The following is a 24063-nucleotide window of genomic DNA, read 5'->3' on the forward strand; positions in this document are numbered from 1 at the left end:
TATGCTCTTCACAGCAATAAATCAAGATCTTAAAAAGTTTAGATTAATTTATTATGAAAATATTCTGTAAAAATGTCTTGAAAATTAGGAGAAAAATCACTTAAAATGAAAAATATGAAGCGATGCAAATTAGCGACGATGAGTTTTATCACCATCGTAGTATCGTTATTATCATCATCGTTATCATCGGCACTGAACGGTTAGTATTATCATTTTTTTTGTTATTTTTTAATTTAAACCTAAAACACTTTTAAATGTTTTAAATATTTGAGAAGAAAACTGAACAATACATGACAGATACGAGAATTTATAACAAGAAATATGTACAGTAGAAAGTGTTAAATTTATATTTTCAACTATTGTCTATATAGGTTTCATTTATTAAACCAGTTAAAAATAGAATGATTGTAACAATGATAATTCATCCAAAAACAGAAAGAGTGTAGCAATAATTCATCTAAGAATAGATGGATAGTATAATTAATTCATCCAAGAATAGATAGATAGTAAGATTAATTCATCCAAGAATAGATAGATAGTAACATTAATTCATCCAAATATGAAAATAAATAAAATTAAGTTACCAAAAAAACCACTATTTTACAAAGTGCCAGTAAAATCGATATTCATAACAAGAGCGGTTACAACAACACGAACTCGCAACGCGACAACGACAACATTCTTAGACGGTGACAACGACTGTCTCGCGACTACAGCAACAACCTACTCAACGACAACTGCAACAAATTTAACTCTATGGAATCAAACCAGCAGTTACTCTGATATATCGAACTTATGGACAGATTCGCCAACCGATTCAGTCTCTTACAGCACCGTTGTATCTGTTGTATTAACTGGTTAGTGGTACATATCAGTGGCTAATACACGTACTTTGTCTGTGTTTGTTTTTCAAAGTTTTTGCAAAATATTAGAAATAATTGTAGACAATAATAATAGTAGTAGTAGTATTAATAATAATGATAACCAAAATCATAGTCATAATGTTAATAATTGAAATAAACATAAAAGCAGCCCTCATAACAATCACAAACACAAAGCAACATCAATAATAATAACATTAATAAGAAATGCATAACACATAAAACATCAATAGACTATTTTTATCTCTGCTATATTATTATCTAAGTTTATATCTGTGTGTGTGTGTGTGTGTGTGTGTGTGTGTGTGTGTGTGTGTGTGTGTGTGTGTGTGTGTGTGTGTGTATGCACGCTTATGTGTTTTTTATGTTCGTTCAAGTTTGTATGGTGAGAAAGAGATTGTGAAAGAGAAAAAATTTGATGTAATGTAATGTAATTTAATGTAATTAATTACACTTCTAGAAACGTCGAAGATAAGTGTGACAATTAAGTCATCTATAATGAACAGTTTCGGATCTCAGCTATCGAATAAACAATACTCGTATGTTTTTGACTCCACTACTTCTGGTAACATCCCTACAACCGCCGGTACCACAAATGAAACAAGTTTCGATCAAGTTTGTAATAATGGGCCTCAGGCTCCTAACAATATACTGGCTATGTTGATTCAAGAGCTGGAAACAACACTAATGATGTCGTCAGAGACAACAACGCAAACAACATCACAAACAACAACATCGCAAACAACAACATCGCAAACAACATCAGTACTAACAACAGCACAAATCACATCAACACAAACTACAACAATACAAACGATCACACAAACTACAACTTCAGACTCCACATTATCAACAACAACAACAATAACAACAACAACAACAAGCCTAATAACAACACAAACATCAACATTGACAACCACACAAACAACAACCTCAAAATCTACATTATTATCAACAACAACGCTAACAACAATAACATCAACACAAACAACATCACAAACAACATCAGACACAACTACATTAACGATAGCAATAGCATTAATAACATCACAAATGATAACAGCATCAACTATAGCAGCAGCAACAACAACACAAACAACAACACAAACGACATCACAATCACAAACAACAATACAAACAACAACAATACAAACAACATCAGCACAAACAACCACACAATATACGTCACATACAACATCAATGACAACTACATTAATTATAGCAACAACGTTAAAAACACCACAAATCACAGAAGAATCAACTATAGCAACAACGCAAACAACAACAACACAGACAACAACACAGACAACAACACAGACAACAACACAGACAACAACACAAACATCATCAATCTCAACATCAACAAAACAAACAACAACACAAACAACAACAGAAACAACATCAATCTACACATCAACAACCCAAACAACTACACTGACAAAAACACAGACAACAACACAAACAACATCAATCTCAACATCAACAACACAAACAACTACACAGTCAACAACACAGACAACAACACAGACAACATCAATCTCAACATCAACAACACAAACAACTACACAGTCAACAACACAGACAACAACACAGACAACATCAATCTCAACATCAACAACACAAACAACTACACAGACAACAACACAGACAACATCAATCTCAACAACAATCTCAACATCAACAGCACAGACAAATACACAGACAACAATACAAACAACTACACAGTCAACAACACAGACAACAACACAAACAACATCAATCTCAACATCAACAACACAAACAACTACACAGACGACAACAACACAATTAACTACACATACTACACAATCAACAACGTCAGCTGCACAAACCACAGCAGCGCAAACAACAACATCAACGAGAACAACACAAACAACAACACAAACAACAATACAAACAACATTAGAGGCAACATCAACACATAAATCATCAACAACACAGACAACAACATCAACAACACAAACAACAACACAAACAACAACACAAACAACAACACAGACAACAACATCAACAACGCAAACAACAACACAAACAACCACCTCAACAACAACATTATCATCATCACAATCAACAACGTCATCACTATCATCATCATCCCAGACAACCCCAACAACAACACAAACAACAACAACACAAACAACAACGCAAACAACAACACAAACAACAACAACGCAAACAACAACAACAACACAAACAATAACACAAACAACAACAACACAAACAACAACACAAACAACAACAACACAAACAGCAACAACCCAAACAACAACAACAACCCAAACAACAACATTAGCAACAACGATACAATTTCTACCGACGACACAAACGACAGTGACGTCATCGACCATAGAAAACTTAGTCGTCATCAGGCTGTACGTCAAAGACAACGACATCCAAATACAAAACAACAACAAAAACAACAACAAAAACAACGAAAACATCTATAGCAACGAAATTGATTTATCGATCCAGTCAAGTGAGTTGTTATATCGATCGGGCCTATTATTGTCTTGTATACACAATTTTCATACATTGCATACAATCTTTGTATGTTTTATACACGAATATTGTATATATTGTAGGCATACAAAATTTCATATACAAATATTGTGTATACTGTTTAAAAAAATTCCATATACCAATATTGTATATTTTGTATACATAATTTCATCGATAATTATTGTGTATATTTGTGTACAAACTTTGTGTATGTTATTTGAAATGGCTGCACACAATACAAAACATCATGCTCATTGTATAAATATCATTCAGATTAATTTTTATCATTCTTGGGCAGGCATAAATATCTGTTTGTATACGTTCATACGTACAATCGTACGTACATACATACATACATACATACATACAAGCACACATACAAACATACATACAAACAAACATACAAACACACCAACAAACATACATTCATACATTTTATTTAGAGTGCATGCAAATATGGGTTGCTTTGCGCATAGGTCGACACAGATTACGCTCTTCACAGACATCTGATTGTGGTGTGATGTTGTTGATGCTTTGCTGCTGCTGTTGTTGCTTCTGCTGCTGCTGCTGCTGAAGTTGTTGTTGCTGATGATTGTGGGAATGATGACGACCCAATGATGATGGAAGCGGGGATAAAATAACTCATCCAGAAAATGGCGTGTTTTTTAGCGCTATTCATCCGAACAATGCATCGATAGCCTCAAATACAATGAGGCTGTTGATGACGACGACGATGATGTCATCAAGATAAAAATAGCCATCAGTCAAAAATTGTTTTTCATCTATGCTCATGTTTACTGCTCTTATTCTCGTCTTACCTGTATGTTGTTGTAAAAATAATTCAGATTTTTCGGCCTTGTTGTGTCTTTCATTTCTATGTTTATTTATTTTTGGAGGATAACATTAGAGTTACTGCTATTTATATTTTTATATCTTTGTTGTCGTCATCATTGTAGTTAGGATTATTATTCGAATTATCACGACTATAATCATTTACCATCATCATAATTGTCATCATTACCATGACCATCCTCATCATCGTCATCATCTTTATCATCATCTTCATCATCATCTTCTTCATCATCATCTTCGTCATCTTCATCACCAGAAACGCCAGTTTACGTAGGCATATCTTTGGTTACCAAAACTTCCGTCAGCAGCCTCGATGACATCATCAACAACATCAACAACAACAACCACATCAATGACATCATCAATAGCATTAGTAACAGCAATAACAACAACAACACTAACAACAGCATCACCAACGCCGTATCTGACATCAATAACAACAACGAAGACATTCTCATCAGCATCAACAACAACATCAACAATGACGTCAACAACAACGTCACCAAAGATGTTTTAAACTCCATTAAACAACAACACCCTTCACTCGCTGTCAACTGCGTCAGCGATTACGGAAATGGATTCAAGATGACGTCATCGTCGGCTGGCGATCTCTGCGAGGTCCCTCTTATTCCGCTGGAAGTATACGGTAATTGGGATCAACAAAAAAATAAATTATCCATAAAAATCGATATCATTTAAAAATTAAATTTAATAAATTTTATAAAATCCAAAAATCTTAAAAAAAAACCAATAAAAGACTGCAGGTTGACGACATCGGCGCGGGAATACAACGGGACCGAATCCGTCACGGAATCCGGAAACACATGTCTACCATGGAGGACCATTGACAGCCAGCAATTAACCCCGCTGGAAAATTTTGACACAGCAATGATGAGTAGGAGTGAAAATTTCTGTCGCAACCCCGACGCCAATTTTGTCGGTGGTCCCTGGTGTTTCGTCAACGAGGGCAGCGGTTCCGGCGTCAAAAGGGACTTTTGCAACCTGCCTATGTGTGGTTAGAAAGGGAGGGGGTTGTTTTATTTCACACTGATGACGTCATTATTCTATTAGCTGAGTGTTATTTTGTATTTTTCTGGTATAAACAGCATGTGAGAAGTGGATAATGAGTGAATAACCGCATCATTACATTTTATTCTTAAGAGAAATTCGCGTTCGATTGCATTCGAAATACTAAAATGTGAGAGCGAAAAAAAAGCAGGAGTCTTCAGCTAACTTCAGATCTCGCTATGGAATGATGATGGTGTTATAACTTGATACGATAGAATTGATGATGAGAATGATGAGGCTGATAATGACGATGATGATTATTTTAATGATCTCTCGACACGCAATTAAAATTAAATCACATGTATTTTAAAGTTAAGAAATTAATTCTCAGATCAATCTCAACAATTAAAAAATTATTTAATTAAACAGACAGATTGAACGAAAACGTAGCATTGTATTCTCCGAGAACTCTACCCACTCAGCCGCAACAATCGCCCCAAACAATTATCTCATCGCTGGTGGATGGTCTGTTGAGTCAGGAATTGAACCTATGTTTCAAAAGCGAACTCCAAGCGACACCATGGATTGCCGTGCAGTTGAACCAGCGTTCCAAGATATACGCCATTTTTATTACAACCTGTGGTTAGCCTAATGATAAAATTACGACTAGGATTGTAAAGGTAGGAATGATGACGACGACGATGATGGTGACTTCTAGCGCAATCATAAAGATGATGACGACGACGACGATGATGATAAAGTTGAAAATTATTATAACGATGTACCACTGATTATTTTTAAACTTTTCAATCAAACTTTCGATTGAGAAATTAAAATTTTTACCCTTCAACCGACAGACATGCCCTTAGGTCAATTCGTAATCGGAGTAAACGAAGACCCACCAACCATACCCCCCACCGTCATAAGCATCACCACAATCCATTTTTACCAAAACACCATTCCACCACACAACACCACAAACATCTATCTGGATAAACTCTACTACGGTAGTTACGTCATTCTTGAGAAGTTTTTTACCTATGGGTTCTTGGCTCTAATGGAACTCCAGATATTTGGAACTCCATCGAGTTTGTGGAATTATTGTTGATTTTATTACAATTATTTGAATAATAATAATAATTATTATTATTATTATTGATACAATTTTTAAATATTTATAGTTTGAAACATTTAAAAAAAATTAATTCCTTCTAACATTTTATTTTATTCTTCAGGCGAACCACAGACACCTGACTTCATCCCAGGTAAGATAATACAAATTAGGAATAATACAAATGCGTGACAATATTACTAAGTAATGAAATTATTTATGGAGATTATAGGGATATTATAATGATAGAAAGATTGATGTCATAATCATAGAAGGATTGATATCATAATGATAAGACGATTGATATCTTAATGATAGAAGGATGGGTATATTAATGTTAAAATAATGTTGCTTAATGTTACCACAGAAAGACAGAAATGTAAATTTTTATTGAAAATTTTTTTCTCCAAAATAATAATTTGCCAAAAAATTTTAACAACAGCACCTGCTAACAACTACACCATTAACGAGTTTGGTCAGTATTTTAGCTTTATATTCTGATTTAATTTAATGCTATTTGAAAAGAATACTTGACTTAATAAACATGATGCCTAAAACAATTTGTAAATCACACACACGCGCACAAACAAACACACAAGCGCGCACATACACATATACATACAAACATACATACATACACGCACACATACATGCAGACACACACAAATACACGTAACAGGAAATTTAACTTGGGTGTACGCCTGCCAATGTTTCTCGCGAGGTAACATCGGCGAAATCAAATCCAACATATCACTCGACGACTGCAAAGCTTACTGCTACGACAAATACGCCGACAGCTGCATGGCGATCGACTACGCCACAGAAATCTCCGAGTGCTACTTGCACGTCGGTGGTCAGTGGCTGGATGTCGCCTTCAACCGGCGTGACTGGCCTAACGTTCAACAGCATGTTTTGTGTAGGGTTTTTACGATTTTCATTGAAAATTATTTCAAAATAATATTTTAAATTTTTATTATTATTATTATTTTTTATTATTTGCTATTTTTTATAGTTTTAAATTTATCTAGTGTGGTAAATATTTTTCAGATTTGTCGTGCCCTGTTTACCACGCCCTTGACAGCTCCATCCAATCCTTCCACTACACAGACAGATACGAAGTTTTCATCCAGTGCACCTACGGCCATCACTTCGACAACCAGCCAACCACCACTCTCAAATGCCTGGCGGGCCTTGGAAGATGGTGGCCGAATGTTACGTTCTGCTTGCGTAGGTATATTTTTTTCTACGTTACACTTCTCGTCTTTTGTTAAAATATTTTTTCATTCTCAGCCATAAGGTGTCCAAACTTGAACAGTACAATCAACAACTACACAACCAGCACTAACGAGACACTGTTCGACACGGTTGTTGATGTTCAGTGCAATGATGGATTCATCTTCGTTGACCAAACTGGACTGCAGGCGACCACCACTTGTCTCACTACTGGCTTCTGGAGTCTCGATCTTCTACCTTGCAAAAGTATTCTGCTAGTTTTTGTTGAATGCGAATAGTAATTTAAATGTTAGAAATGCAAGTTAATTAGGGAAAACTTATCAATTTTTTGTGTTTTAACAAATCATTTTCGAACAAAATGCAAACAGTATCGTAAACTGTTTAATGCGTGATTAAAATAAATTCTACTACACTTTTGAATTTTTAGGAATAACATGTCCAGAGATTGACTACTTCTCAAACCCCTTTCTGACCATCAGTACGACAAACAGGGACTTCCACACGGTGGTCATCGCTGAGTGTCAGAGGGGGTATCAGTTCTGGGGCAGCAACAGAATATTGAGGAAGGCAATTTTGTGTGGAGGTCTTGGGGAGTGGAATGACACAGACATCGATTGTGAAGGTGGTTTAAAAAATGATGATTGCTCTTAAAAGTGATGATGCTGTGACGATGAAATGATGACAATAACTGCTGTGATAATGTTGATAACGGCTGATAAATCATGTTATTAACATTAAATGATGATTTTACAGGCGAATCAAGCTGTTTATATACTTGATATTTTATTATTTTCACAAATTTGTGTAAAATTTTTTTTTATTATTTTCAGAGTTTTATTGCGAAATCGATCCAGCTGCCTACAACATTGACATATCGTCAGCGGCTCCTCCGTGGCATTCCAAAACATCCTCCTCACCTGCAATCTTCAACTATCCGGTTGACTCGGTCGTCAGTTTTCCGTGCAGCGACGGATCAAAAGTGGATACGACGACAGCGCCCCAAACAACAACACAAACTACTCCTCCTACTGCAACACAAATTTTAGCGTGTGACGAAATAGGACAATGGCAGCCCAGCATTTTGAGTTGCCAAGGTTGGTACATCTTATATATAATGCTATACATATATATAATGATAAACTTTTTTCATAACGTTAGTTAGAAAGTTAAACAAGTTATATCGCCAATATAAAGTTATAATTTTCTAGCTAAGGTTTAGATTCAACCAAAATAAATAAAAATATATGTGCCACACAACAAAACATGAATAGAATTTACTTGTCCATCGCTACCTTACCTCGCAAGAGCCGTTTTAAATGTGACGATGCCAAATGGTACCCAGCAAGTTATCGACAATTTGAATACTACTACCTCAGGTTACTAAGATGTTTGAGAAAAATTTTGCAGAGAGGAATTTTTTATCTAGCAAGCTTTCACACATTAAAAACTTTCATATATAGCAAACTTTTCCACATCTATGCCGCACAAAACGCGAGCAAGTTTCAATTATTCGATTTAAACAACAAAAGCTTCTATTTGTATTTTAATGCAGTTACTAAAACAGCAGTGACAGACGCCTTAACCATCACACCAAGAAACTACCCATTTTCAGAACACAGCACATAAAACGAAAACGACAAATTTTAATTTTTGGATCAACAATTCCCAAAATATGCCCACTTTCATTCCAGCTCCATGGTACCCGTACAATACTACCGCACTGGAAAGCTGTTTGAGAGGTACTGAAGTGGACATCTCCTTCAAAAGCACGGAGCTAAGTACTTGTTCATTTCCTGGTGTCTGGCAGCCAGCTTTGAAAGATTGCATCGGTGAGTCAGTGAGTGAATGTGAGCAATTGTTTGAAAATATGTCGCTATTCACGTTGCTATTTGAACATTGTACTCTTGTCTTTTTAATTTTGCTTCAAAGCAAACGAAAATTTTGTATGGTATGGTATCGTATCGTATCGTTAAATCATCACCAATCATTTTATTCACCAGATATCGTATGTGATAACCTACCCACACCCGGACATGCCACCATGACGACCCCAACAGTACAGCTGTCCCAACCATCCTACCCATTTGAAACCACCGTTGAATACACTTGCGAGGAGGGCTTCATTTTGAAGGGGCCCTCCGACGAATACCTCGGTCTCAAGCAGACTACTGTGTGCCAGGGTACTAACCTTTGGGTACCTAGTCCAAATGCGTGTTTAGGTGGGCTGGTTTTGTTGTTTTGATTGCTATCGTTGTTGATGTAATTTTTGTTGCAGCTGAATTAATATTTTTGCACTTGTTTTTTTAATCTAGAAGGTTTGATATTTTTCATTTTATATATAATTGTTATTTTTATTGTTAGTGAAAGTGTTTTTGGCTGCTCTTACTTTTAAAATTGTCGCAGTAAGGAATATAAATATCACTAAAAATGACAAGTTCACCAAAATTGTTAAATTATTCACATTTTTCAAAATTATGAAATTCATCCATCAAACTTTTTCTCCCCGCCAGACGTGTACTGCCCTTCAATATTGACAGCCAATCAGAACGTCAGCCTGTCCACCACCGACACCATCCATGGTACAGTAGTGACCGTCGACTGTTTCACTGGACACGAGTTTCCCGATGGTGGTTCCACGCAGACGGTGGTCACGTGCTTGAATTCAGGGGGCTGGTCCAGTGTGGTGGGTGGCTGCCCGCGTTAGTATTGGTGGTGGGTGGTGGTCAGTTGGTTGAATTGTAAAAATAGGAGATAGTCTAAATAAAACTTTTGAAATTTAGACTAAAAGTTTTTTTAATGGTGATTCTTTTTTTTCTTTTTATTTTCATTTATGCCCTTTAGTAAAAATTTTGCCCTCCAGCAATTCATTGTCCCGACCTGAACCCTGACCTCAACAACATGACGTCATCAAATGACGACACGGCGTACACCAGCGTCGTCACACTCGTCTGCCACGCGGGATTCAAATTTTTCGACAAATCAACGATCAGGAAGGTGGTTGCGTGTCTGGCCGATAAAAATTGGAACGACACAGGTCTGAAATGCGAAAGTAGGTCTCATTTGATTTTTTTTTAATTAGGTCAAGTTATTAGGAGTAATGATTATGAAAAAAAAATATAATTTTAGAAGTTTTGGCAGCATTTAAATTTCCAATTAATTAGATAAAAAGCTAGCACGACGACGATAACAACACAAATGATATCCGTAGCTGAAACAACACCAAAATATTAATTTATTATAATTATAATTATTATTATTTACGCAGGGATCAAGTGTTCCGACCTGCCCCCCGTGACCTCCATAAGGTCAGTGAAGTCTCAGGACGGCACAGAGTACTCGTACGACAGCAACAACTACAACCAGCTGTCTGACGCCAGGACGCTCGTGTTCGACTACGACACCGGGTTGACATTTTTTTGTGAAAATGGGACAAAGGTTGCTGGTATGACTATGAACGGACAGCCTGTTTACGACCAGTTCACTGTCTGCTCGGGTCTTGGGTCTTGGATACCGTCTCCAGAGAATTGCATTGGTATATGAAATGATATATGTTATATGTATGTTATACATATGTTATCACGCAATTTATTTTTTGTAATTTTTTGTTATTCAAATGCGTTATTTATTTATTATATTTATTTATTTTAGAATAATAATTTGAAATTTTCTCCAGTCATAACATGTCCGAGCTTAGACGGTGCCGCCAACAACTACATAACAAGCACCGACGCCACGGTGTTTGGCACTGTCGTCGACGTCCAGTGTTTCGATGGATTTTATTTCCTCGACCACACCGCCAGAGAAGCCACCACCAGGTGCGAGAACACAGAAAGATGGAGTCTGGAAGTTAGCGCCTGCGAAGGTTTGCTGGGATTTCCAAGTTGGGATTGGGCAGCGGTTGAAAACTTGCAGCAGTTATTTCCATTTTTACTTTTTAGTTTTGGCATCTCATTCCTACTGCATATGTTTAATACGCATTTAAAAAAAATATTTTCAACGTTTTATTGCGGTACTTTTTGTCGAGCGTTGACTTAATAAGTTCCCGTGGTGCCCGCTGAAATGGCGCATCATAATCTGCCAAAACAGGATTCGAACCAGGTCAACACAGGATGATTTTCTGCCTGTTCACTAATTTAAATCAACGTTCACTAATTTAAAATATTTTACAAAAATTATATTGTTTCATATTCAATTACTTTCGAAAAACTTTTTTTCATATGGTAAACTATTTTCAGTTTATACGTTTCTAAGTCCATGTAAAATACTCCTACTGACCATTGAACTTTCACAATTTCTTTGGATTGTAGCTATCAAATGTCCAGAGATTGATTACTCCTCAAACCCCTTTCTGACCATCAGTACGACAAATAGGGACTACCACACGGTGGTCATCGCTGAGTGTCAGAGGGGGTATCAGTTTTATGGCAGCAACAGAATATTGAGGAAGGCAATTTTGTGTGGAGGTCTTGGAGAGTGGAATGACACTGACATTGATTGTGAAGGTCGTTTTTGTTGATTATTATTCTACGTGGTCATTCAACTTTTTATATTACTGGCAACAAATTGTTGCATCATTTTAACAGAATTCTTCTGCGAAATCAACCCCATCCTCTACAACATCGATTTGTCGTCACCGTCAGCTCTGCCCCCTTGGCACTCCAACTCATCAACCTTCCCTACGATCTTTTACTACCTCGTCGGATCTGTCGTCAACTTCCCGTGCGTCGATGGCGCGAAAGTGATCGAAAATGTTGAAGAATCAACTTCAGCAGTAACAACAGCAACGACATCAGCCACAACAACAGCAACGACATCAGCCACAACAACAGCAACGACAACAGCCACAACAACAGCAACCACATCAGCATTTCTAATAACACTGCCATTGATAAACAACATCATTCAGCCTTTGATGAATCTACTCATGCCTGCTGCTCAAACTGACCCCGTCTTGACCTTTCAAACTTTAACCTGCAATCCGATTGGCCAATGGGAACCCAGCATTTTGAAATGTGAAGGTTGTTTTTCTTTCACCGTCATATTGAATTATAACGTCGTTTCAAATTTTAGCTTCAAATTCATAAATTTACCTATTTTCTTTTTAAAAGTTTTAGCACACAAACACTTTCATGCAAATGAATAAATAAATGAAATGTAAACACAAACATTTAATAATCGAGCAGAGGTGGCTTGCCCGCCCCTTCCGCACCTTACGAGGGCCACCCTAGTTGTCACGAGACCTGACGGCACACAGTATGTCATTGATAATCTCATCAATACTCTTTCAGGTTGCCCTCATTTTATTTAAATTGTCCGTACGTGATGAACAAATGTTTGTTTGGAGTGTAACACAAAATTGTATTTGGCAAAATGGAATTCCAATTTCAATTGATTTCAATCTCAAATGATTTCAGTTGCGTGGAACGCGTATAAAACTATCGCATCGGCTACCTGTCTAGAGGGGACTCAACTTAGTGCCAACTTTGGAACGAGCCAACACACTACTTGCACCTTCCCTGGAATTTGGAAGCCCGAATTGAAAGATTGTTCTGGTCAGTTTGTACATTTTTTCAACCTATAAAAATAATAAACTATAATTGATTGTAATAATAAATAATAATAATAAATAATAATAATAATAAATTATAAACACATCTTTACTTCATTAAATCAATTGTGGTTGATGTATGTATAGCCATCTTTGACAACATCACCTCACCAATCTTAAGCATCATAATTTTTATCATGTTCTCCAACGATCCCTAGATATCGTCTGCAACGGCCTGCCGTCTGCCAACCACATCTACGTCACAGATGGAACGATTCGAGAGAAGGAGCGGTCGGCTCCACAAACATACGCCTTCGAAACTGTCATTGAATACACTTGTGAAGATGGATACGACTTGCGGGAACCCTCTTCCAAAACTTTCATGGGTCTCAAGCAGAATATTTCCTGCCTAGGTACCGGTTTCTGGACGCCTGATCTCACTCCATGCGTAGGTAGGTTGGCTGCCAGATCTTCTTGCAGCCGCTACTTGCTTTCCCATCATTGTTCAAGTGTTTCGTCTGGAATTGAACTATAAACACTCCAGTAATACATAGGATAACATAAATTGCATGATATCACAACATTTCTCATTTTCGCTGTGAAATATACAATCGCAAACATTGCTTATGAATATTAAAACAATTTTTTCAGTCAACTAGCTAATGAGATTGAAGTACAATAAATTAAAATTTCATTTTTAATATTAAAAAGATTTTATAAAAATCAATTTATTCTATTTATTTATATCAATTTATTCACAGACGTGTTTTGTCTCCCAATACCGACAACTGACCGAAACATCAGCCTATCTACATCTGAAACCATACACGGAACGACAGTAGATGTCGCTTGTTTCACTGGGCATGAATTTTCCAATGGAACTCTGCAGATGAAAATCACGTGCATGAACTCTGGGTTTTGGTCAGACATTGTCCAGAGCTGTTCGCGTTAGTATTGGTTGGGTGTGTGTGTCTGAAATTTAATTGTCCAATTATTGGTTAATGATTGTAATAAACCTTTTTGAGTTTCATCAATATTTTGATATGATTTTGAGTATTATTAACGTGTATATGTATGTATCTACTTTGATTGATTGATTGATTGACTGATTAAAAGATTAATTGATTGATTGATTGATTTATTGATTGATTGATTGATTGATATATTGATTGATTTGTTGATTTATTGATTGATTTGTTGATTTATTGATTTATTTATTCTCTCATTCACTTTCACTCACTCGCCACGATATCCCTCTTTGGCCTTCAGCAATTCACTGCCCCAACTTGAACCCTGACCTCAACAGCATGACGTCATCATCGAGTGACACGGCGTACGCTAGCGTCGTTGCGCTCGTCTGCAACGAGGGGTTCAAATTTTTCGACATCCAATCCACTCGGAAAGTGATTCGGTGCCTGGCAAACAGGAGCTGGGATAACCCCGAGTTGACCTGCGGAAGTGGGTGCCTCTGACAATTTTGAAATAATCTCATTTTTTGTAGTTCGTTCGTTCGTTTGTTTGCTCACTCGTTTGTTTGTTTGTAGTTCGTTCGTTCGTTTGTTTGCTCACTCGTTTGTTTGTTTGCTCGCCGTTTGTTCGTTCGTTCATTCCTTCATTCATTCAATGCCAATTTCATAAAGCGTTATTTCAGCGGCATTCAAATTCGAGACAGGACTGAGTTTAAAATAATGGTGTTAAGTTTTTATTGTAATATTAAGAGATTGTTGAAATGATATCAATAAATTTGAAATAAATCTTCCAAAAGAGCACAAACAACATTGATGTTAACCACGAAAAACCACACAGGAATCAAATGTTCCAGCCTACCAGCCCTGAGATACATACAGTCGGCCATGACAGACGACGGCACAGAGTACTCGTACAACAACAACAACTACAAGCAGCTACCCGACGCCTTCGCCCAACAGTTTGACTACAACACCTGGCTGACGGTCTTCTGTGAATATGGGACGAAAGTCAACACTACAACCACAAATAACGGGTTTCCTCTTTATCAACAGTCAACGTTTTGCACGGGCCTTGGATCTTGGCTGCCTCCTCTCATCACTTGCATTGGTTCGTTGTTGTTGTTGCTTTGTGGTGGTGGTTATTGCTTGTTTATTTGATTGTTTTGTTTGTTTGTTTTTGTTTGTTTTTGTTTGTTTTTGTTTGTTTGTTTGTTTTGGTTTGTTTGTTTGTTTGTATGTTTGTTTGTTTGTTTGTTTGTATGTTTGTTTGTTTGTTTGTTTGTTTTTGTTTATTTGTTTGTTTGTTAGAAATATTTGTAATGACATCATTAGACACGCAAATCAAGCCTTCAGTACCTTAACATCATTTCAAACAAGAACAAAAATATTTTCTTGCCAGATGTCCAATGCCCAAAAGTTAGTTTCTCGGACACGTACAGCCTTTCAACGGACCAAACAGTCCGGCGTACGAACCTTACAATAGCCTGCTCGCTTGGCTACGTGTTTGCCAGTGGAGTGAAAAGAAAAAACTATCAATGTCTGGACAGCGCTGCCTGGAGCATGCCTATCGAGGAGTGCATCAGTCAGTTTTTCATTTCACTCCGATGTGTCTTGTATTTGGATTTGATGTTGATTGAATGACATTTTCTCTTTAAAACTTTAATTTATTAAATAAAAAATTGAATGAATGTAGTAATAATATAATTAAAACTAATAAATTTACTTCTGAAAATATTATTGCAAATTTTAAAATGAAAAAGATAAAAAAAACGAATTCTTACTACCTGCATACGCAATCTAAAGACATCGAAAACATTTTTTTTGATACCCCCCCTCATCCACCCAGCGGTCACGTGTCCCAGCCTGGACGCCGCCAGCAATAACTTCACGGCGAGCACAACAGACGTAAGGTACGCCACGGTAGTCCTCATGACCTGCTACCCCCTAAACGCCCTACCAGATGGCGAGGTCACGAGAGGGGCTCAGTGTCAAGATGATGGGACCTGGAATGTTACTATCGACCGCTGCAAGTGTAAGAAAAAGATGGGGGCATGATGACGGCGATGATGATAGTGGTGATGATGATGGTGGTGGTGATGATGGTGGGGATGATGGTGGTGGTGATGATGATGGTGATGATGGTGGTGGTGATGATGATAGTGGTGATGATGATGGTGGTGGTGATGGTGGTGATGATGATGGAGGTGGTGGTGATGAAGTCGCTAGTAAATATGATAATAACAAGGATGATTATGACATATAATAAAATGTAAGAAGAAGCATGCCATTAACAATCATTCAAATGTTTTTTCTTGTAAAAATGTAAATTCATCTAAAAAAAAAATTTAACTAACATTTCATCAAATCAGCAGCAACAAAAAATACAACCCCCCTTCTTTTATGACCCAGGGGTGTGGTGTCCGGCCCCGAACGCCCCCTCAACTTTGATCCTCTTGAATGCCAGCCAGGCTAACTACCAGATGTATACAAGGTTGACGTATCGGTGTCCAATAGGAAAGAAACTGATGAGCAACAGTCTGGAACAAAGCCAGGAATGTACTGGCCTGACTACGTGGAAACCTTCGACATTTTTCGACTGCATAGGTTCGTGTGTGTCTTTGCTACCTTTCTACCCGCGTTCGTCTAATTTGTTATATAATTTATGTTAATTAAAATATTTTATGTTAATTAAAATATTTTATGTTAATTAAAATATTTTATGTTAATTAAAATATTTTATGTTAATTAAACGTCGTATTGTCAAATGTTGGTGGAATATGAATAGAACATATGGGCCATTTTTTAAAAATTTGTTTCAAAGTTAATTTATGTTTCGTTTTTAAAATCTTGGAAACAATTTCCAGCTAAACAATGTGAAAAAATGATCAAATGTGATTGGTTGTAGGGTAACTAGTGCGATCGAATGTGATTCGTTGGGTAACTAGAGCGATTGATGGGGATTGGTTGGGTAACTAGAACGATTAAACGTGATTGGATGCAAAATAATCTATTGAAGTGATTGACATACGATTGGTTCGACAATATTGTTTTTCAAACTCTGCAAACACCTTCCAGACAAGCAGTGCCCAGAGTTGAGTACGATATCGAACGCCAGCCCGGACACACTGTCCAGAAAATACGGCACGATGGTTCAGATCACCTGTCCTGACTTCATGCTCTTCCAGAATAAAAAATACGTGCGAAACATCATCTGCGAAGATAATGAGAAGTGGAATGAAACTGATATCAAATGCACGGGTGAGTTTTCTTTAGGAGAAAGTTTTGAGTTGCAGGTTGATGTTGGTGGCTGACAGATTTAATGTCATTGAAATTACATAAATTGAGTAAATAATTAATGGGTGGATTGGTTCCAATAGTGATTAATTATGTGGTTTTGTCGGTAAGACTAAAGTGCTGGTTGGCTGATGAAATTTTTTCAGGCGAATAAATGAGCGAATGAATTTGACGATTTTTATTTGCTAAGGTGGTTTGAGTGCAAGAGCATTTCAGAAGTTGCGCTCTATAAGTCTATTTGATTGTATGATTGACTGGTTGATTGGCTGGTTGATTGATTGATCGGTTGGTTGACTGGCTGCTTGATTGGTTGAATGATGATTGACAACCGCAGCTCTGTATTGTGACCCTTTGGATCCAGTGGCCAACTTTTACGAGATCAACACCACTGACGTCATTGCTGGTTGGAAGTTTTTAACTTTATTATTTTTTTTTTTGAAATTACTCACAACTTCATAAGCTATTTGCATTTTAGTTGCAATTAATTTGTACTTAGTTACTTAAGAACATATCATCGTTGGCACCAAAACAACACTACACACCAACCACACCACACACGACATCACACCACACACGACACCACACCACACACGACACACCACACCACGCCATACCACAGGTACGAGGGTGAGGGTAGGATGTCAACCCAAGCGTACCTTTACCGACGGGGGCATACAGAGATATATTTTGTGTGACAGATATGGCAAATGGACAAACCTTGACCTTTTCTGCATAGGTTGCCCAGTTGACTTGTTTTATCTAACCAATCACATTCAATCCCTTCTTCCTATACAATTACTCACATTCAGTCACTCTAACAACATTATCTTACATCCAATCGCGTTCAACCGCTCCAGCTTTTCAGCCAATCAAATTCGACCATTTTTCACATCATCCAATCAGAATACGGACGCTGCAATTTACCCAAACAACTGAATAACACCATAATCGACCAATATACTGATCGCCAACACATGGTTGATGTTCTCGTGTTAAACTGCTCTCCGGGGTTTCGATTCCGATTCGTCAGCTCCATCCGGACATTCTTCTGTGTCAATAAAACCTACAACTTCGACCCATTTCCTCATTGTTATCGTAAGTCACGTGATGACGGTGATGGTGGTGGTGGTGGTGATGATGGTGGTGGTGATGATGGTGATTGTGGTGGTGATGATGGTGATTGTGGTGGTGATGATGGTGATTGTGGTAGTGGTGATTCGGATGATGGCACATGCGGAAATAGCATGAAAGAGATGACGATGACGATGCATACGTTGATGTTGATGACGACGATGTTGATGGCGAAGATGAAAACGATAATGACGTAATGATGACGTGGACAATGACATGAACACTCGTCATCATCCATCATGCAGCCAGCGACTGCTTCATCAGTGTGACGTCGAACGAGCCTGTGACCGCCATTAGCAGCCGGGACAGCAACCGCAACAAATGCACCTTGGACGATCTCTGCAGGCTAAATATTAACTCCTTCATTTGTCAGCGTGAGTAGATTGGTGATGACGATGGTGGTGGGTGAGTGGGTGAGGCTGCTGATGATGGTAGTAGCGATAACAGTGACGATGATGATGACGTTAAATTTGCTGGTAAAAATAATGTTTATAATAAAAATGCTGACGATGATTTGAGAATTAATTGTAAAAATATTTCTTTTACAGCGCGAGGTTAGTATGAATGGGACTTGTATGGGAGAGTATTGATAATAATTTTTTAATAATTTGTAATAGATAATCCTTTTGGTTCTATTTTAATCTATTTGTTTTTTTATTCTCTTTCTAACCGAGCTTTTAACCATTATATTCACTATTGTCAACATTCGTTTTGATTCACAGTGAACGGCGTTTTTCACTTTTCAAATGTCTACACCATCCGAATTTGTAACTGTTAAAATATTTTAATTTTTGTCAATTTATTAGGCCGCGATTGTGTAGCGAATAAGATGAGAAGATGTTTGTTATGGTTGATGTAATGGGTGAAAATAAATTAACTAAAAATAAATTAACTGAAAATAAATTAACTGAAAATAAATTAACTGAAAATAAATTAACTGAAAATAAATTAGCTGAAAATAAAATTTTTTCGTCCACAAACTAACCATGAAGATGTTATTTGCCCTGGAATACCGACGGTAGCTAACGCAAAAGTCGAACTCGACACAACCCTTCTTTCAATTAAGATCGAATGCAACAGAGGCTTCCAATTCCCTGACAGGTCACTCATACAAACTATGAACTGTTCCAACATCCAGCCTATTGACAACTGCACCAGTGAGAAAGACACGTTCTCTTCACACCTCAATCAATCAATCAATTAATCTTTTAATCGGTCAATCAATCAATCAACCAATCAATCAATCAGTCTATCTATCAACAATATTTATCAAACAATCAATTCACTTGTCAATAAAGAAAAATTTCAACAGACCAATTTATCTAACCAAAACAAAAAATAACTCTCCATTTTGATTAAAATTTTCAAAAAATTAATAAAAATCTCAAAATTAATACTTTCCCAAACAACTACCCCACCCTGCCCCATTCCAAAGTTCTGACCTGCCCACCAATCGAGCTAAAGAAGCTGACGGTCAGTACGGCCGACACCACTTACGGCACGGCGGTGGTGGTCACCTGTTTGAAAGGGTATGCATACGCCGAGCGAACCCAGTTCGTCACCTTCTGCAACAATGAAGGGTCCTGGAATGAGTCTTTCTCTTCTGGCTGTGATGGTCTGTCCAATTCGCAGTTTTGGTTTTTTATTCTATTTTTCCACCTCTTAAATAATTCATTTTGTTGGGATTTGTTTTTTAATTAATTTAAAATTAATTTTGATTAATTATAAATGAGTGAAGTTGTTTGTTTGATTTGTTTGTTTCGAGTTATTTTATGATCGCTGACGTGAATTAGTTTTGAGGAGCTCTTCAATGATATCGCAATTCGTGCCAGCTTAAGCGTTCTCATGAAACTTATTAGATTTCAGCAACTTAACTAAATTATTATTTTTTTCAGCCATTTCAAAAATCAATCAGTCATCTCATTATATCAATTCATTTGAGCAACTATTTTCATCAATCAACCAACATACAAACCAACCAGCAATCAAACCATTCAACAATCAACAATCACACCATTAAAACAACCAACAATCAAACCATTCAACTAACAATCAGACCATTCAAACAACAATCAAACCATTCAAACAACAATCAGACCATTCAAACAACAATCAAACCATTCAACCAACAATCAAACCAACCAACAATCTATCAGAGGTACTATGCGGTGCGCCAACAGCTGTGCAGAATGCTGAATTCGTTGAACCCGTCTCAGCTGCCATATATCATCTGCACGATACTTTCCATCTTACATGCAATAAAGATCCCCAAAGGCTATTACTCTTCCATTTCTAAATTCTTAATTTAACTCAATCAATTTCCTTTTAATATTGTCGTTTTATTGTTGTTTTTGTTGTTATAAGAATTGTTTTAATGTTGGAAGTTTATATTTGCAGGGTGTTGAGATTTGAAACTGGCTACACGACATCTGAGATAACGTGCAGCCCAAACAACGCTTGGAAGCCATCACCGAAGGAAATCACGTGCTCAGGTTTCTTTCCAGTTATTCTTTTGGGGGTATTTTTGAATGCGTTTGTTCTCTGTAAATCAAATTTGACGCCATAACTCAAAAATGTTGTTCTTGAAATCTAAATCAAAAGTTTAATTGTAAACGTGTTTGTCGGACACCTGAGAAGTTTTCTGTTCTTAATTTCAAGGTTCTAACAAACGATGAGTTTCATAGTTTGTCAGTAGACCACAGATAGGACTCAAATTGTGCCTTACACAATAACAAACATGTACATGAAATTTCAATTTTTCATTTCTTGTACATTACACACATACATGTACCTACATGAAATTTTATATATTTCGCGGTTAGACGACAGATGTACTCCAGTTCTCAATGTGACCAATGCCGTTCCTTCGTCATATCTAGCAACAAAAGATACCAAAGTTCATTATCAATGCATAACTGGATACAAGTTGGCGAATCCGTCCTTCGACTTCTACAAGTGCGATGGCTCCAATTGGCTGACCGAAAACCCCGTGAAGTGTGAAAGTTTGTATTTATCAATAGGTGATTGGCTAGCAAATGATTGGTAACTGGGTGATTGGCTGGTTGGTTTATTTCTTGATTGATGATTGGTCAATGGACCAAACATCGTTATCATTATCATTTTTGTCATCATCATCATCATCATTCTTGTCATTATCATCATCATTCTTGTCATCATCATTCTTGTCATCATCATCATTCTCATCATCATCATCTTCATCATTCTTGTCATCATCATCATCATCATCATCATTCTTGTCATCATCATCATAATCATCATTTTTGTCATCATCATCATCATCATTATCATCATCCCAGTTGTGGACTGCGGTCGTATGGCCACGATAAATGCCCTGCCCTCCTTGTCCAACAGTACCTTCAACTCCTCCGTCGTCGTCAACTGCAACTTTGGCTATCGATACGCCGACGATGATAAAAACAACAAGAAGGAGGTTACCAACGTCTGCAATAGTGATGGCAACTGGCAAATACCGACTGTCACTTGCAATCGTTAGTATCGGTTTTTTCAGTTTTTTCTTGTCGGTTTCGTTATCGATTTGAATAATATTTTTTACTTTATTTATTCTATATAAATGTTTTTGTTGTTGTTTATTCAGTTAAAACATCTCAAAAACATAAAATGATTCGTTATAATGATATAAAATTATTGTTCATTTATAAAAAAAAAATAAAGAAAGAGAGAAAGAGAGAGAGAGAGAAAGAAAAGTGAGAAAGAGAGAAAAAAGTAAGAGAGGGAAAAAAAAGAGAGAAAGAGAGAGAGAGAGAGAGATGGAAAAATGGAAATGACATTAATTTTTTTAATTATTCAACACAAAGCGGTCAAATGTGACAAACCCGCAATCTCCAAGGAAAACGTAAAAATTGATGCAACCCCAAATGAATTGACCTTCTCAATTGAGGTCAAACTCCTTTGCTCGGAAGGTAATGACACTGACCTAATGTAACGACCGTAATTTTAATGTAACGACTTGTACTGTAATGTAATGTAATGCTACACGTGACGATGATATAGCAGAGAATGATGGTGGTGCATGTGTATTAATGTGATGTATTGTAATGTGCTGTAATCGTTGATGTCATTTGAAGCGTCTAATACAAAATGACATTAAACGTTTAAAAATTGTTGTTGCATCGGTCTTACGACTTGCTATAAAAAAACATTTTTTCATTTGTAATAAAATGTTGTCTTTGTCATTCTCAATGTTAACGAAAATGTTAATGCGTTTTTGTTAATGTCACCGTGAATGTTACATCAATAAAGGATACTGGTTCTCGTTTGGCCAAACTGAAAAAAAAATCATTTGTTCGGATTCTACAAAATGGGAGCCTGATCCGAATAAGTTGACCTGCACGCGTTGGTTCATTTTCAATAATTTTTCTCATTTTTTTCTGTTATTTGTATATTTATTTACAGTACGGCAACTTCGATATCCTATTGATACAATCTTATTTAGTATCTTCCAGGCAAAGCTGTGTGCGTGCGCGTGCGTGTGTACGTGCGTGTGTGACAGTGTGTGTGTGTACGTGCGTGTGTGACAGTGAGTGTGAAAGTGTGTGTGCGTGCGTGTGTGTGTACGTGCGTGTGTGAGAATGTGTGTGTGTGTACGTGCGTGTGTGAGAATGTGTGTGTGTGTGCATGCGTGTGTGTGACAGCAAGAAGAGGAAAAGAAACCCTATTAGTAGCTTGAGAACATCTTAATCCGACATTTTTTAAAAATTCATAACCTTTAAAATAAAATCGATTGACAAAAAAAAACACGCGCTCAGCTGTCGTCTGCCCAGTGGTCAGCGTTTACTACCAGAACACGACCAATGTGACCTACCTGACGTACATGTCTTACAAGTGCTTTGGGAAGGAAAATGAAACGGCTTCGAGTACCGTATGCAGTGTCAAGGGCCTCTGGGAGCCTGACGTAAAATGCGGTTGGTTTTTGGTTTCGTGTGTGTGTGTGTGTGTGTGTGTGTGTGTGTGTGTGTGTGTGTGTGTGTGTGTGTTTGTACGTAGTTGGCGATTAATATTTCCAGATTTATTAATTGGATCATTGATGGATTCTAGCCGATAAATTCACTTTTGATTCTATATCTCCAATCACACATTAACCCACAATGGCTGACTTTAACAAACAAACAAACAAGGAAATCAACCAAACTAAACCAATCAAACAAACTAACCAGCCAACAAGCAAACAATAAAACAAACCAACAATCGAAAAAACACACAAACTAACAAACAATTTAATCCTCCAAACTGCTAGATAACTTGGCGCGAAAAGAGCAGACGGCCGCGAACGAAGCTCGCAGCTCAAACATCATCGCCATTGTCAGCTTCTCCATCATAGGCCTCGTTCTATTCTTCCTCTTCGTCCTTGACATACCGACCTATGCAAAGTCTCTCATCTTCTGCTGGCACAAAATACAAAGAAAGCGCGCCAAAAAATGTAGCAATGGCGGTAAAAATGACGCCAAGCCTGCCGGTGACGACCCGAATAAAAGATACTAA

The 24063-nt window shown here is 37.1% G+C and overlaps 1 protein-coding gene across 1 annotated transcript; it reads left to right on the forward strand.

Annotated features, from left to right (window-relative positions):
* Window positions 1-105: 105 nt before the first annotated feature.
* HELRODRAFT_166364 (hypothetical protein) lies at window positions 106-24063 on the forward strand (the record flags this gene model as incomplete). The annotated part of the gene is made up of 49 exons (XM_009033302.1): window positions 106-199; window positions 609-857; window positions 1342-1576; window positions 1648-2716; window positions 3372-3375; window positions 4507-4896; window positions 5008-5265; window positions 5688-5900; window positions 6116-6346; window positions 6494-6523; window positions 6812-6844; window positions 7091-7222; window positions 7417-7600; window positions 7709-7848; window positions 8030-8224; window positions 8433-8696; window positions 8874-8978; window positions 9294-9431; window positions 9603-9821; window positions 10113-10301; window positions 10463-10651; window positions 10868-11134; window positions 11276-11464; window positions 11838-12104; window positions 12186-12373; window positions 12509-12620; window positions 12786-12890; window positions 13017-13154; window positions 13369-13602; window positions 13912-14097; window positions 14420-14608; window positions 14957-15226; window positions 15518-15700; window positions 15965-16150; window positions 16528-16722; window positions 17194-17376; window positions 18032-18148; window positions 18316-18507; window positions 18789-18917; window positions 19536-19644; window positions 19979-20072; window positions 20700-20701; window positions 20941-21035; window positions 21366-21545; window positions 21861-22052; window positions 22380-22484; window positions 22825-22917; window positions 23331-23486; window positions 23819-24063. 49 exons carry the CDS (start codon window positions 106-108, stop codon window positions 24061-24063), a joined length of 9162 nt encoding a protein of 3053 aa, XP_009031550.1.

This window comes from Helobdella robusta (assembly GCF_000326865.2).
Source record: "Helobdella robusta unplaced genomic scaffold HELROscaffold_9, whole genome shotgun sequence".
NCBI classification, from domain to species: domain Eukaryota; kingdom Metazoa; phylum Annelida; class Clitellata; order Rhynchobdellida; family Glossiphoniidae; genus Helobdella; species Helobdella robusta.